The 15,919-nt window shown below is 45.4% G+C and overlaps 1 protein-coding gene across 1 annotated transcript; it reads right to left on the reverse strand.

The window, feature by feature from the left end:
• Positions 1–1,169: 1,169 nt before the first annotated feature.
• On the reverse strand, positions 1,170–15,855 carry EMC7 (ER membrane protein complex subunit 7). Its single transcript, XM_037421247.2, has 4 exons — positions 15,541–15,855; positions 15,195–15,453; positions 4,228–4,308; positions 1,170–1,463 (listed from the first exon to the last, which is right to left on the reverse strand). Exons 1-4 carry the CDS (start codon positions 15,816–15,818, stop codon positions 1,335–1,337), a joined length of 747 nt encoding a protein of 248 aa, XP_037277144.2. The 5' UTR covers positions 15,819–15,855; the 3' UTR covers positions 1,170–1,334.
• Positions 15,856–15,919: the final 64 nt, after the last annotated feature.

Below are 15,919 nucleotides of genomic sequence, written 5' to 3' on the forward strand. Positions count from 1 at the left end.
TTTTTTGGGTGCAAGCTGTGCTACAATCGTTTTTGAAAAACAGCAGTACATTTCGATGGCTTTAGGCAGCAAGATCATGCACGGACGTAACTAAGCGTGCAACAGAAAAATGTAAAGGATGTCAGGCTCAATTTTTAAACAAGCTGTAAGCGTAACTATATTGAAATGTCGGCAAGTGAGCGATACTGGCACGTAAATATTATATGTTACATTTCTTATAATGACTATCATAACTGACCACTACAGATAGCCTTAAAAATGAATTCACAAGGGCCTCCATTTTTTGCATTATTCCCTCGTGATCAATGCAACAGCCTTTCAGCACCCCTGCCATTAGGGACACAAGAATCCATGAAAACCAAAGAGAACCATTTTCTAGACTCGGCAATCAGCCATGACTCATTCACAAGCAACTCCCCCCCCCCCACTTGATGCTCCAAACCATGAAATGCATACGAAAAAAATATAGTACACAGTATGCAAACACAAAGCAAGTTTCCTCTTGTGGTGCAGGGTGCAGTGGCACATTGCTAAAGCAGGATAAATTGCACAATATGTTGCATAGTGCCCCCGTAATAATCAGCACCTACACTGCAATATCTGGAGTCATTGCATGGCCCTCTGCCCCTACCCTCCTTTTTTGCTTATTTCATAATACAAGTTACCTCAAGTGATACCCCGAAATGCTACATAAATATCCAGCACTGTCTCCCAAGCAACAGACGCACTGTAGACTATACGATGCCCCAGTATACTTATGTTCAATGTTTTTATGCTGTCAATAGGTCTTGTGCATCTAGCGGAATATTGCACGTGCATGCCACCCAGACACATATAAAAATATTCGGAGTTAACAGCTTCTCTTAAATAACTAATCATCCTTCAGTTACTTGTTTCCCCTGCTTTTGAACAGAGCCATGACACACCAGATAGGACCACGGGGATATTAAAAAGTGGGCATTGTTATGAAAGAGTTTAACAAAGTGAATTTGTTCTCTATGATATGGCAAGCCATGACGTGTTCATGCAAAACGCTTGAGAGCATACTTTTCTTTCAAACATTATACCACACCTGTGAATGAGTCCAAATCCACACAAATGCAGCCTTGGGCGACTTCCGTTTAACAAAGGGGTGCAGAAATTGGGTGCAGAAGAAGATGCAATGCAGATAGGAAAAGAAATCTAGACAGTCCTTTAATGTCTTGTCCATTAGTGTCTGCTTCAAGGATATCTTTTACACATGTTGTCCATTAGTTTTCACAGAGGAGATACTGAAGTGGGGTATCACAGCGCAGCAGAGCAGCGGCATCGCATGCCCCGTTCCTAGCTTGCTACTACCGCTTCTTGGCCACTCGAGTAGTCTTGGCCTGTTGCTGTCTCTTGTTGCCTCCCGTGAAGAGCGTGGTCATCATTTCGGACAGTTCGGGCATGTCGTACTTCGGCATCTGCATCTGGTTCATCTCCTGCGATAGCGAAAGATGTGGCACTCGCAGTCAGAACCGAGAACAAAGTTCTGCGCCACTAAACCATTCTCGGTACGAATGGTGCACACAAGCATCTGCCTAACCAGAACTACGATGTGGCGTAGGCATACTGTTCCAACTTGCACCATACGCGCCCTTGTTTGTGCCTGCTTCACAAGATCTAATTTATCCACCAAACACGTAAAGAAACAGCTCACCCGCTCCCCAACTTCCTCGACTTATGTTTCCCTAAGCAAGCAGCATAAATTGAAAGCCCGTGTCTCCACATGCTGCATGAATTTAGACCACGAACCAGCAATGAATGCAATCGTCTCCCTTATATATTACTTCGGTTACTGGTGCTGCCATGTGCAAGAGTTGCAGACTGCAGACCTTAAGGGTAACGAAGTGAATAAATAAAACCAGTGCTAAATGCTAAAACACATGGTGCTTTCTACCAGAAGGAACATAGCTAAAATGTAAGGGTACATACAACCTACAAAGAAGCCATGCACAGTGTCTACGATGTAAGTGAAAACATTTTGCGAGTGCTGCCATGCCATTCACTGCCTTGACGGTTATTTTGGTGCGAGAAACACTAAATACATAGTGGAATGGTCAGCACTTGCACTGCAACTTAATGCAGAAGTAGTCTTGCTGCTTAGCCTGCCACATCACATGGCACAGTCACAGAGTGAGCAGCTATGTCCGAACTAGAAGGTGCTGATGACCAGCATATTGACCAAAAAGTGCATTGGTAGCTGACGCACTGTGCCTCTTTTTTTTTTTTTTTTTTTCAGCACTCGTAACTAGTCATAGCTTGATGAAATACACAAAGTGCTTATTTTCCTGGCAATGTCACCATGCTCCATAAAGAACAAAGCATTTTAATCACTGCAGAGGAAGGAGAGTGCCAATATGATGTGTAGCTTTGACACTCTCTCACGACTCAATACCAGCCAGGGTGTGACATAAGACTGGAGAGATATACATGACCTCAAACACACAGTGAATGTCCTTTTTCAGTACAAAGGCAATTTTGACAGCCCAATCGAAAGCTTGAATGGCTTCTCAGAGACAATAAAACTTAAACCCCTTTTTCTACATTTAACGCAGAATGCTAAAATGTCACATCGCAAGCACTTTCGAAAACGCTGTCATAGATTGGCACTGTATTTGGAGCTTCAATAGACACACCGAAGTGCAAAGACCATATAGGCAGAGACTAGGATAACTTGTTTATAGCAGTTATGAAAACATGTTGGAGCTCACACAACATATTGCCTAGCTATCATTATCAAACTGTGCTGTGTCATCATAAAGCATATGTGAAAGCGTTATGCGAGTGTTCAAGCAACACTCCCTTTCTGTAGAGGCAAACAAAAATCTAGTATAGTCAAGTCAACAGAATGGTAATGCAAATTCATAAAGATTACAGTCATTTGTGAATGGTATGCACTTGTGATTATGCAATTATGACATTAGAACACAGATCAATTGAAACTGCTGCCATTCAATGATGTTACACGGATGCTTAAAGCCTAAAGGAGCAATCCTCCTTTGGGAACCTAATTCAGTATACCAAACTTCACATGTACAGTACTCGGTGACTGAAAGGTGAAAATTTAGAACTAATTGGATGCACATACTTTACAGTCTGTGTACAGTCTGTGTACAGTCTATGTACAGTCTGTGTCATATCGGCCTGCCTTTGACTCAAACACTTACATCAAAGCCAACATCACCTTTAGTGGCCAGATTTGCAGCGACATGGCTCGCTATGGGTCACAGCATTCATTATATTAAAAAAAAAAAGAGAGAGAGAATAACAATGTCGCATTTGAATCTGTAAATACTACTATACTTTTTTTTGTACATTTATTTATATCTGAATCCACCAACACTTGCTCTAACAGGACAAGGCATGGTTCCGAATATGTGCAAGCCGTTGCAGAAGTACATTGGCCATAAACATTAAGCAATATTTAGGGTAATAACTAAACTTGATAATCTAATGTCACTGGGCTTCCTCTTCAACACGTGCTAGCAAGCAGGAAATGATGAATTATCATATTAATCGCATGCTCACTTGCACATGCACTTTGTATATCAATTAAACTTCTATCAACGAATTAAAATTTCACCTGGGAAATTTTTCAGTATTTATATGCGCATAAGCCACTTTGATGACTAGAGAAGGGCGAGAGTCCCTTGTTGGATTAAAGCACCATAAGCTTAGTTATGTCAAACTAAAGCAGCAGTCATGTGCCATGACATTTCACATTACTTGCTGGTGTTGTTTCAGTTTCCCTAACAGTGCCTACACAAAAAGAACTTTTAGTGTGCTAAGACAAATAGGCTGACAGCTTCAAACAAATTCATATTTGAGACTGCAGGTTTGTAATAACTGCACTTTGAGTTTGACGTCAGGCTAATCCCTCAGTCCGTGTCTGGATGCACACAACAGACTAAATCAGCGATTTACTGCGCAAACCGATCATGACATATCTCGGTGGTACAACATCGTGATGAATATGGTCACCCTATAGCTCCTTCCCGAAGGATGTGATTACATACAGGTGAGCCTAGTGTCACTTGAAATGTCACGAGATGATCGATTCTGTGAACAGATCTATATGAATTAGCACACGCTCATTTTCCTCTGCACCAAGGTATTTGAGCAGAAAGTAGGGAATAAAAAAAAAACTGGCAGAAGATCAGCTTACTATGGACTTTCAGGCACTATAACTTCCAAGAGTCTTACCCTTTGTGTCTCCGGGTCGGCTGCATTCATCAGTTTCGGCAAGACCATGATGAGCAGCAGAGGAACCACCATCATCAGAACCTGGCAATCATAAACCAGAGTGACAAAAAGATGTGTCAGGGTAAAGTACAAAGAAAATCTTCCAACTGCAAGCATTTTTTATGCCAGCAAGGCATATACAAACGCTGCTTCGCTTTCATTTAAACATTAAACTCTATAACAACACTGCATGATTCTCTCAACGTATGAAAAACATAACATCGCTGCATTGCTTGCTTGTAGATTGTGTGCATTAGCTAACTACTAGCAGTAAATTTATCCACTCAACAGAGCAGTAGCGTGCTTCTCTGACGGCAAAGCATGCATATGAAACCCACTTTTCATTTATGTAGGAGGGAAGGGGGCAGTAAATGTCTTTTGGGAGATAAGTATATTGACATTTCACAAAGAACAATGTAGTGGTAAGTAGAATATCATTATTTTGAAATCGTTACAATGAAAGAGTTAGCCACGACATTTCATAAAGAACAAAGTAGTGGTAAGTAAAATATTATTATTTTGAAATCGTTACAATGAAAGAGTTAGCCACTGTACATTAAGAACACAAGGACCCATTCGACATGTTCCTGCCAAAAATACACAACTGAAATTTTGCTCACATTCTTGCCTAATTTATTTATTTTCATTTATGAAAAGTACAGTGCAAGAAAAATTTCATATGAACGACGCCCAAAGGAAGACTGTTGGAGTAGTCGCATTGATAATCTAAATTAAGCTGACACATGCTGTTCCAAGACCGTTATGTCTCGAATTCACACTACATTTAATTCAAGGTAGATAAAATAATTCTTTCCCTCAGCTGCCAACTTGGCGCTAATTTAACAGATGTAGATATCAAGATATAGGTTTCCACTGATGTGCGGGCCTTTAACTTTATGTGATGATTGAATGATAGACACAAGTGACATTGGTATGGATAACAAGGCATGTTGCCTTAAAATGTTCTGTGGAGAAAAGTGTGAATACGATGATGGACAAAAGGGAAGTGAGAGACAGAGAGAGAGAACAACTTGATTTAAAAATAAACCCAAGCCTGGGTCCACTAGTAAAGAAAAAAGCAAGGCCTAGCCATCATATAAGCATAGATTCTAAAAAAAGATCAAGTAAAGGGGGCGTCTTTATGTCCCACAACAGCAATTGTCATCTGTCTTGCGTTTTTTTCTGTACGTTATTGCCAATGTCAGGTCAGAAATGACATGCGTGTTATCATCGTGACATAGCGTTCTTCAAAAAAAAGTGACCAGCACCTAGTTTTTAAGAAAGAAAGCGCTAACAAGCCACTTGACAATTATTGTTGTTGTACAAAAAGACACACTTTTTACTCTACCCTTTTTTTAGTGTCGAAGTTTCGTATGTCTGAGTAGTGCTTTCATAATGTCTGGAAAGCAGTCCACAACAAACAGCGCGCAAATGGGGAACTGAATAAATAAAAAAAAGGGCCCCACATCTGCATGTTTCGCTGCAAAGGACTTCTAAAGACAATAGTCTTCTGCCTGCAGGCACTGCGTTAGAGTGCCTCGATGCTATCCTCGCCCGCCTATGGCGAGCCCAGCGAGGAGCACATCGAGGCACTCCCACCTACGGAGAGGTGAGTGAAGAGGACATAAAGGCACTCTACGCTGCGTTAAAGCTGCATAAGGTCCGGGCTTCATCTGGCAGTGATAACAAGAAACTAAAGTATCTAAGAATGTAGAACAACTGGCAGGTTGCAGCACCCTGTCGTTTTAGCAAAGCGTAGGAAACACTCGCTTTTTTGTTCATAGCGTTGCAGTGGCAGCGCTGCAATCTTTAGAATTATGTATCTATGCAAAGTCTAAATAAAGAGACACACTATTCAGCACTCACATACTGATGTTACAGCTCAAATATACGTTGTGTTTGTTTTTAACTGACAATGTTCAGAAGTATGAACGCAACCACCAGGACAAGAAGGGGATTCATTAAGCAAGGGGTCAAACTTTTGTAGAGTGGCTGAATTATATGAGGCAGACAATCAGAAAGACAGGCAGACCAAAATCTCTACATTGTGTTGAAGTATAAAAAAAAACTTGTCTTTGAAAAATAGGCATGGTTGCTCCACCATTGTGAAACTGCACCTCCCATGATTCCTATTCTTAAGAGTTCCCACTGCTCGGTTTATGAATGCGTCATTGATGTCAATGTTTGAGGTAAGCATGTAAGGTGTCCCCCGCACAAGCAGAATCCTGTTAGGAAGATTCGCTAACTGAGTGTGCAACATGTGCGTTACTTTCTTCTGCCTTTTATCGACTTCCTGCTCATTACGACTGTTGAGATAAACACCGTCTACAGCAAATTCCATCAGGTTGTTGACCTCATCAGAGGTATTAACATAGCACCCGCAAAGCACAGGGAGAGGGGCATTCACGTCCTCGACGATTGCTTGATTGGTGGTAGTGGCACCCTCTCTTGACTGTCACCAGTGATAGTTGCATATTTCCTAGACATTTTCATTAATTTTAGGTTCGTTATTGTGAACACTTTTTGGTTATTTCTTTCAATTATTTTATTGTAGACCTTGTTCGTTCATTCTGGCTTGGTTTTCAGTTTTTCTAGCCTTGTTAAGGCATATAGTGTGCGTTTTACTATATGAGGATCACGCCACATGAGATGTACAGATGGATGACAAGCTGGGCCCCTGAAGTGCTCCGAACTTAAAAGCATAACATCAAGCCATTTCCTAATCTCTCAAGTATTCTGGTGTTCTTGGTAACATTTCGGCATGCACAGAGTGGATGGAAAAACGGAAAGCTAGGAGACAAACAAGCGCCTTCCGTTTTCCAGTTCACTGTGTGCATGTCGAAATGTTACCAAGGTTGCATTCAAACCAACTCGTCCAACTTTCCATTTTATTACATTCTGGTGCATTGTTAAAGGGACACTAAAGGCTAACAACAATTTATGTCAGAGTGAAAGCTCAGAGTATGACAACATCTAAAACAGCAATATTGACGCAAGGCAAACGCAGTATTCAAACTACGCGCGCTCATTTGTGCGCCCCCCCAAGAGACCAGTGGCTTGATAATGAAACAAGAAAAGGACGTGACGGCGCGCGCCTCCTCAGCACGGGATATTGATGAAAAAGAAGTGGTGCACCGCTCGAGGGTTGCTCGGAGATTGATCCCCTTTTGCTGATCGCCTGTTGGAAACGCCGCTACATTTTCCTTTACTTTTCGGGCACAAGTTAGCCCCAATAAACACTTATTCGTACACCATTTGGATTGTACGTAACAGTTCTGGTGGAGGAGCCGGGTAATGATCCCAAACCCAGTTGGACTTCGAGGAAGCAGCCCGGAACCACGAGCAGTCGAACCAACTGAGCTCACGCCAGTTCATCAGCGCTCCAGCCGTCGTCTACGTGGTGAGCCGCCGTAATTTCCCTGCCACCAGAGCTGAGAGTGTCTCCAGCTGTCTCCTGTGAGAGTACCGAAATGTCGTCTCCAACCGCTGCCGCACATGTCGTTTCGTCTCCAGTCGCTGCCACGCACGTCGTTGTCGATGAGCCACGGACGCCAGACCCTTTTCATAGCGATCCTCATGAAGACGCCGAGGTTTGGCTGGAGGGTTTTGAGCGCGTCGCCAACTGCAACGGATGGACCGAAGAACGGAAGCTCCGCCGAGTTTATTTTGCATTGCAGGACAGCGCACGAACGTGGTTCGAAAACCATGAAGGTACCATTCGATCGAGGGATGATTTCCGACGGGAGCTACTGGCCACATACCCGAGTACAGACCGCAAGGAAAGAGCTGAAGCTGCCTTGCAAGCAAGAAACCAGCGCAACAATGAAAGCGTCGCAATGTATGCGGAAGACATGTTCCGGTTATTTCGCCGGTCTGATCAAAATATGTGCGAGGACAAGAAACTTCGGCACCTGATGCGTGGGGTGAAGCAGGAGATTTTTGCTGGTTTGCTCCGATGCCCCCCGCGGAACGTCGCTGAATTTCGCACCGAGGCGACAGCGGTTGAAAAGACTCTGCAACAGCGAGCGAGGCACTACAATCGAGATGTTAACGTCGCATCCGTAGACGCGGTGTCAGCAGACTTCGGGAATGGCATCGACGTATTACGAGAGCTCATTCGATCGGTGGTTCGAGAAGAGCTCCAGAAGCTAAACGGTAACCCCTCAACAGTCTCGTCATTAGCTGAAGTTGTTCAAGAGGAGGTGAGACAGGCAGTCCGTGAGCAACAGCCACAAGCCCAGCCTGTTCAAGCGTCGGTTCCGATGCAGCCCGCAGTCTCGTACGCCGAGGTGCTAAGAGGCGCTCCTGTACCCCATTTCGTCGCCCCTGGACCTCCTTTCGCCGCCCCTGGACTTTACTTCGCCGAAGCAAGCACGCATCTGCCGAAACCTCGATTTACGCCGTCCCCAGCCGAGACTAGGATCCGAAAAGCTGATATATGGCGCACTCCTGATCGAATTCCGCTTTGTTATCACTGCGGCGAAGCTGGCCATCTTTACCGAATGTGTGAATATTGCCGAGCTGGACTTCTGGGTTTTCCCGTAAACGCTGCCTGTCCACGGAATGGGGAGCAACCTTTTGAAATCGAGGAGTACTTGTCAACGCGTCAAGGTGCTCACTCCTCGCAGCAGCATCAGTCTCGGTCGACTGCACCACTGAGGCATCGGTCACCAAGTCCGCGCCCATCTTCAAACTCTCCGAGGCGACTTCCCCAAAGCCCGCTTCGGGAAAACTAGAATCGGCGACCTGGGGAGGTAAGGCCGCTGCCGACGCAAGAAAACAACCTCCAGTGCTGATTTCAAAATGTGATGATGGACACGAGACTACGTGCGCAAACGGTAACGTCGCTTCTGATTTGTCGGGGATTATAGACGGCTACGAAACGAATGCTTTGGTAGACACAGGCACAGACTATTCCGTCATGAGCAGGGGACTTGCCAGAACGCTGAAAGAAGTGCTGCCCCCTTGGATAGGACCACAAGTGCGAACCGCAGGGGGACACCTTATCGATCCGGCAGGCATGTGTACCTCTAGAGTCGGGATACGCGGCTTCACCTACGTCGCCAGCTTCATTGTCCTGTTGGAGTGTTCAAGAGATGCAATTATCGGAATGGACTTTTTGCAGGCCAATGGCGCAGTGATAAACTTGCAGGAAACGTGCGTCTCGTTCTCGACAAAACACGCCATCGCGAGAGTGAAAAATGATTCGATGCGCTCTAGATTGCTGGTGATAATGTAACAGTACCTGCAAAATCCATCATCGTTGTCACCGTAAAAACCAATGTGTACAAGGACTATGAAGGAATGGCAGAAAGCAATACTGGGCTATTACTCGAGAAAGGGATTTGTGCAGCAAGAGGTATTGTACAACTGCGTGATGGGTGTATGAGTGTCTTCCTGACAAATTTCCGAAATGAAGTGCAGCATCTTGCGAAGGGAACTGTTGTTGGTCACTTGCACGATTACGTTCCAATTACGAATTTGAATTCTTCCGAGACTGCACCACTACACCCTGACGGTAAAGATTCTATACTCGCATCTATCCACATCGAAGCAGCCCTATCACCGAACCAGAAACAAAAAATCGAGAGCCTTATAAGGAAGTACGCCTCATGTTTGTCCACGTCATCGAAAGTGCAAAGACCATCTATCACCAAACACCGCATCATAATCCATCAATCTGTTAGACCTATTTGCCAGCACCCGTACCGAGTGTCACCAAAAGAGAGAGAGGTCATCAGAGGCCAAGTTGAAGAAATGCTCAGGGACGACGTAATTCAACCGTCGGCTAGCCCATGGGCCTCACCTGTAGTACTGGTAAAGAAAAAGGACTAGACCTTGCGCTTCTGCGTTGACTACCGAAAATTGAACGTCGTCACAAAGCGGGATGTCTATCCCCTTTCAAGGATAAATGACACCCTTGACAGACTACGAGACGCGAAATTCTTCTCCTCTCTAGACCTCAAGAGCGGATACTGGCAGATAGAGGTGGGCGAACGAGATCGCGAGAAAACTGCTTTCGTGACCCCAGATGGGTTATACGAGTTCAAGGTACTCCCATTTGGCCTGTGCTCCGCACCCGCCACATTTCAGCGGATGATGGATACTGTGCTGTCCGGGTTAAAATGGCAGTCCTGCCTTGTTTATCTCGATGACGTCGTGATCTTTTCGGCCACTTTCGATCAGCATGTGGAACGACTACGGACTGTGCTCGAAGCGATTAGTTCAGCAGGGCTGACGATAAAACCCCAAAACTGCCATTTTGGTTTTCATGAACTGCTTTTCCTCGGTCATGTGGTTAGCTCTTAAGGCATTTAACCTGACCCCAAAAAGACAGCAGCTGTAGAGAAGTTTCCTAGACCGACGGATAAAAGGGCTGCGAGACGATTTTTAGGACTTTGTGCCTATTACAGAAGATTCATCAAAGATTTTTCGAAGATTGCGGAACCACTAACCCGACTGACGAAAGAAGACACGCCTTTCGCCTGGACAAGCGATCAAGAAGACGCGTTCAATGAGCTATGACAGCGACTCCTAAACCACCCCGTCCTGGCACATTTCCACGAAGAAGCCGAAACAGAGATTCACACGGACGCAAGCAATTTGGGACTAGGCGCCGTCCTTGTGCAGCTGCAAAACGGAGAGGAAAGAGTGGTCGCATATGCTAGTCGCACTCTTTCGAGAGCTGAAATAAATTATTCGGCGACGGAAAAAGAATGTCTGGCGGTAATATGAGCCATACAGAAATTCCGACCGTACTTATATGGTAGACCATTTCGAGCAGTGAGCGACCATCACTCGCTGTGCTGGCTCGCAGGCCTAAAGGACCCTTCTGGGTGACTTGCTAGATAGAGCCTCAGGTTGCAAGAATATGACATAACAGTCGTATACAAGTCGGGTCGCAAGCACAGCGATGCTGATTGCCTGTCACGCGCACCAATGGAATCTGCACCTGTGGAAGATGGAGACGACTTTCCGTTTCTTGGGGCGGTCAGCACCGCAGACATGACTGAATATCAACGATCTGACGCGGAGTTGCTTAAACTGATCAAGCATCTGGAAGGGCAACCCGTGCGTGTTCCTCGAGTTTTCGTCCGGGGATTGTCCTCGTATCTGATGAGAAACAATGTTTTATACGAGAGAAACTTCGAGCACAGCAGGGAGAAATTCTTACTCGTCGTTCCTTTGGCCTTGCGACTCGAAATTCTGGAAGCCTGCCATGATGACCCAGCAGCAGGACACCTCGGAGTGAGTAGAACATTGGCTCGCATCCCCACCAAGTACTACTGGCCAAAGTTACTGGATGCTGTACAGCATTATGTAAGGACATGTAGAGATTGCCAGAGACACAAAACGCCTCCATTGAAACCTGCAGGATTTCTCCAACCAATCGAACCACCTGAATCTCCGTTTGAACAAGTAGGAATGGATCTACTTGGTCCATTTCCTACGTCATCAATGGGCAACCGATGGATTGTAGTGGCGACAGACTACTTAACCCGGTACGCCGAGACAGCCTCTCTCACCAGGGGCACGGCTATAGAAGTCGCTGAATTTTTCGTCACTAACATTGTACTACGGCATGGTGCCCCAAAGGTGGTTATCACGGATCGAGGAACTGCATTCACAGCCAATCTGACGCAGTCCATTATGAAACTTACCCACACATGTCATAGGAAAACAACTACTTACCACCCCCAAACGAATGGGCTAACCGAGCGACTGAACAGAACTCTAACCGATATGTTGTCCATTTACGTTGACTTGGAGCACCGTACGTGGGACAAGATACTGCCATACGCCACTTTTGCTTACAATACTGCTAAGCAGGAGACTACTAAAGTGACGCCATTCCAGCTAGTCTATGGTCGAATAGTTATCACATCATTAGATGCAATGCTGCCTGTAGGCGACAATACAGAGCACAAGCCTGACATCAGCGAATTCATTCAGCGAGCCAAAGAAGCACGGCAGTTGGCACGACATCACATACAACAACAACAACGCGTGGATGCAAACCGTTACAACCTTCGTCGGAGAGGAGTCAACTACGCACCAGGCGACCGAGTTTGGATTTGGACTCCCGTGCGGACGCCTGGCCTTTCCGAAAAGCCCATGCGTCGCTATTTCGGCCGTTACAGAGTCCTTCGTCGCGTCAGCTCCTTGAACTACGAGGTGTCACCGGAAGGACAAGTGAGCTCATCAAGATGCCGAAGGAGCACAGAAATCGTGAATGTAGTCAGAGTGAAGTCATACTATGACAGGCTATGAACATCGAACTATACACACCCGATCATGAGGAATACCTATTTCTCCAATGGAAACCACGCATTCAGACCATCTCAGCAACACTGCTTTTACGCGTCGGGAGGATGCGTTTTTTCAGGAGGGATAATGGCGCAAGGCAAACGCAGTATTCAAAGTACGCGCGCTCGTTTTTGCGCCCCCCGAGAGACCAGCGGCTTGATGATGAAACAAGAAAAGGCCGTGACGGCGCGCGCCTCCTCAGCACGGGATTTTGATGAAAAAGAAGTGGTGCACCGCTCGAGGGTTGCTCGGAGATTGATCCCCTTTTGCTGATCGCCTGTTGGAAACGCCGCTACATTTTCCTTTACTTTTCGGGCACAAGTTAGCCCCAATAAACAGTTAGTCATACACCATTTGGATTGTACGTAACAATATTATCAACAACAGTGCCCTAGTTACTGCGAAGCACAGGACCAGGTTAACTGGCGAAACATGGGAGAGGCCTTTGTCCTGCAGTGGACGTAGTCAGGCTGATAATGATGATGTATCACACGACGTGAACCACGAGTGGAACATTTTTGAAATGATCCAGATGACATGAGAGCATCCGACTACAATTAATCGTGGCCAATTATGACTGATCAAACTAGCTGCAATAAAATCTTCCATGCATATGAGACGTAATAACACGCTGCTTGTCCGTTTCTGTTTGATTTATAGAAAACAGAACCGCCTGGCGTTACTTTGGGGAAAGGCACGAGTGGTTCGAAAGTTCCGTTTTCGCCTAGTTAGGCTAAACAGGTGGTGCCATTTAGTGGGGCCCAGTTGAACCAGATTGTGAACAAGAGACCCGTACGGGTCCCGAAACGTCATTGTTTTGTTTGACATTGGTCAGTGACCTGTTTTTTCAACAATGCCTTTACCTGACCAGACGGCATTCTGTCGAACTCTCGATTACGTGAGTTGAACCAAGCATGCAGAAAGTTGTTCAGAGGCCCCTGTGGCTGCCGTGGCTCTCGCTACTTTCGCAGTGGATCTACTAGTGTTGGCGGCCATGCAATAAAGGCAGACAACGTTGGGCAATGCAACAGTGCTGTGAGAATGGCCAGTTTCAAACGGGTGATTTGAAGTGTGCTAACGCGATGCAAACCGCTAAAAGATAATTTCATTTCAAAATGGGCACTTCTTTGACACAGACGTAGTACTACAAGGTTTCTGAACCGCTATTTCAACAATACAAAATTAGCATTTGCCTTTAGTGTCCCTTTAAACCTCTCACCCAATGAAGAGATAAAAAGAGGCTGACAAACATGCGCACTAAACCCTGCAAGATGTAAAGGTGGCATGTGCAGGCCGCACACAGTACAAAATTTCAATGAGGGCGATTTGAGGGACCACATCCGAAGCTTTCAGTGTCAGCATATCATCACTTGAAACATTCTGGGCCAAGAATATAGATTTCACATACATTTCACATACGTTTCACATAAGTTTTTACTTTGAGTTTTTACAAGTCATCAGTTGGAAGATAGTACTCTTCTCTCTTCGCTTTCTTGTCCCTTGTCCGCTCTGCACTTATTGTTGAAGTGATTACAAACTAGCCCAATTTCCAACTTTGTGTCAGACTCTGGATTTTCACAAGAAGCGTAGCCCCACCTGTCAGAAGTGACGCACACTGACACCTCACATAATCTGAATTGGTCGCCACCAAACAGAATCGCACACGTACATCTTGAAGGCTCAATATTTTGGTTTTAGCTAGAAAATATTAACAAGTAAACTATACATGTAAATCGCAAACTGTTGGAACATCTTTAGATTCGTTTTGCCATCAGCTGTACCCTGTGAAAGCGGTCACACACATATCCCCATATTCAAAATATACATATGGTAAACAACCATCAACGGAACATTCGAGGATGCATAATAAAACAGTTTAACACATGGAAAGCAACATTTGAAAGGAGACTGCAACTAAAAGACAAAAATTGCCAGAACCATTCAACCCCGAAATTCGCTTTGTACTACTAATTGCAATGATACAGAACCAATTAAATTGATCACGTATGTATTTCACCACGCTGACAACATGTACACACCCACATTTAAGGCACTTGGGCTCTACAGAACGAATGCCGAACGAAGTGCCTCGAAGATGCTCGCTTGAACTTGCGAATTGCAGCCCACCGAAACAGCTGTAAGTTTTCTTTGCATTGTACCCGCAGTTCTCACTTGGATGAGCTTCCTAATTTTCTGAAGCATGAAGAGATGAAAGAAGCTTTCCAAGTCCTTGATTTTCAGTAGAGGGAAGTTCTGTCATGGCCCATGCACGTTTTCTTGCAGACAACTCTCTTTGCTACCCAGTTGGGGGCAGGGCTGTGATCGGGGCACCAGTGGCGGTGTTTTTCGTAGCCCCGTCTGGGCTGAATGTGAAGTCTACTGGAGTGGCAACCGACATTTTACTGTTCCCGGATAATGTGCCGGCATTAGCTACAGCCAATCAGGCCTGCACAAGATTTTCGGTGCTGCACGATTCCCCAACTTAACCCACAAGGCGTGAGGGCCAAAAGGCTGAATTCATTGGACGGCTGCGTAAAAGTGCCGGCATCATAACTACGCAAGATAATATACCGGCTGTCGACACTACGTTCACTGCCAACATTCCACATGGTGCGGCTTACCATAGGGTTCAGGAGGAAGTCGGTGATCCTCCATGTCTCTCGAACTTGGAAATACTGGAAGGGACCACGACTCTTGAGTTTCAGCGGGTACGCAACAGTCTGGATCAAGTTTGACTGTATGTAGTTGACTCGACGAGCTCGGAATTTTCCCTTGGAATTGATGTCCACTCGCACTGGCTCGTACACATGGTCAGGATTAGCCACTTCGACAACGTACGACCCAGGAGCCAGGTTGTGCACCGAAAAGCTGCCGTCGCTCCTGGGAAGTTAAGTCGAAAACGATTAAGTCAGCACTTCAAGTTGGATGAAAAAAAAAAATCGGAAAAACCTGCCACGAGATACTCACCTCAGGAAACCGAGTTGTTCCCCTCCGTTCACGAGAATTCGTGTGGACGTTAGCCATTCGGATGTGGCAATTTCTGGAGGCACCACTTTACCTTCGATCACATGCTTCTCGGGTACAACGTCCTCATCGCTGGCTGCTACACCGGCACTACTAATAAGGAAAGCAAGATGAAAGAATAATGCGCAAACGCGCCGTAGATACACCGGTTTTAGAGAATGAAGCCGCATATCTGATTTAATATTTAAAGACACAAATCGGTCCAGGAAGCAGGCCACCATTCAATAGGATGGCTGACGCAAAACAACCAGCGTTCTCGCGCCACCTAGCGATTTGACAATGTTGGTTAACTACCGGAAAAGAAGTCAATACTTTTAAGGGT

This window comes from Rhipicephalus microplus, chromosome 2, assembly GCF_043290135.1.
Source record: "Rhipicephalus microplus isolate Deutch F79 chromosome 2, USDA_Rmic, whole genome shotgun sequence".
Classification (NCBI taxonomy): Eukaryota; Metazoa; Arthropoda; class Arachnida; order Ixodida; family Ixodidae; genus Rhipicephalus; species Rhipicephalus microplus.

Coding starts and splice junctions, on each gene's coding strand:
- EMC7 (XM_037421247.2), bottom strand. CDS start 15,818: ATGGTGGCCTGCTTCCTGGACCGATTTGTGTCTTTAAATATTAAATCA. Junction 15,454..15,540: donor GAACAACTCGGTTTCCTGAG/GTGAGTATCTCG, acceptor TTAACTTCCCAG/GAGCGACGGCAGCTTTTCGG. Junction 1,464..4,227: donor CCGACCCGGAGACACAAAGG/GTAAGACTCTTG, acceptor TCGCTATCGCAG/GAGATGAACCAGATGCAGAT.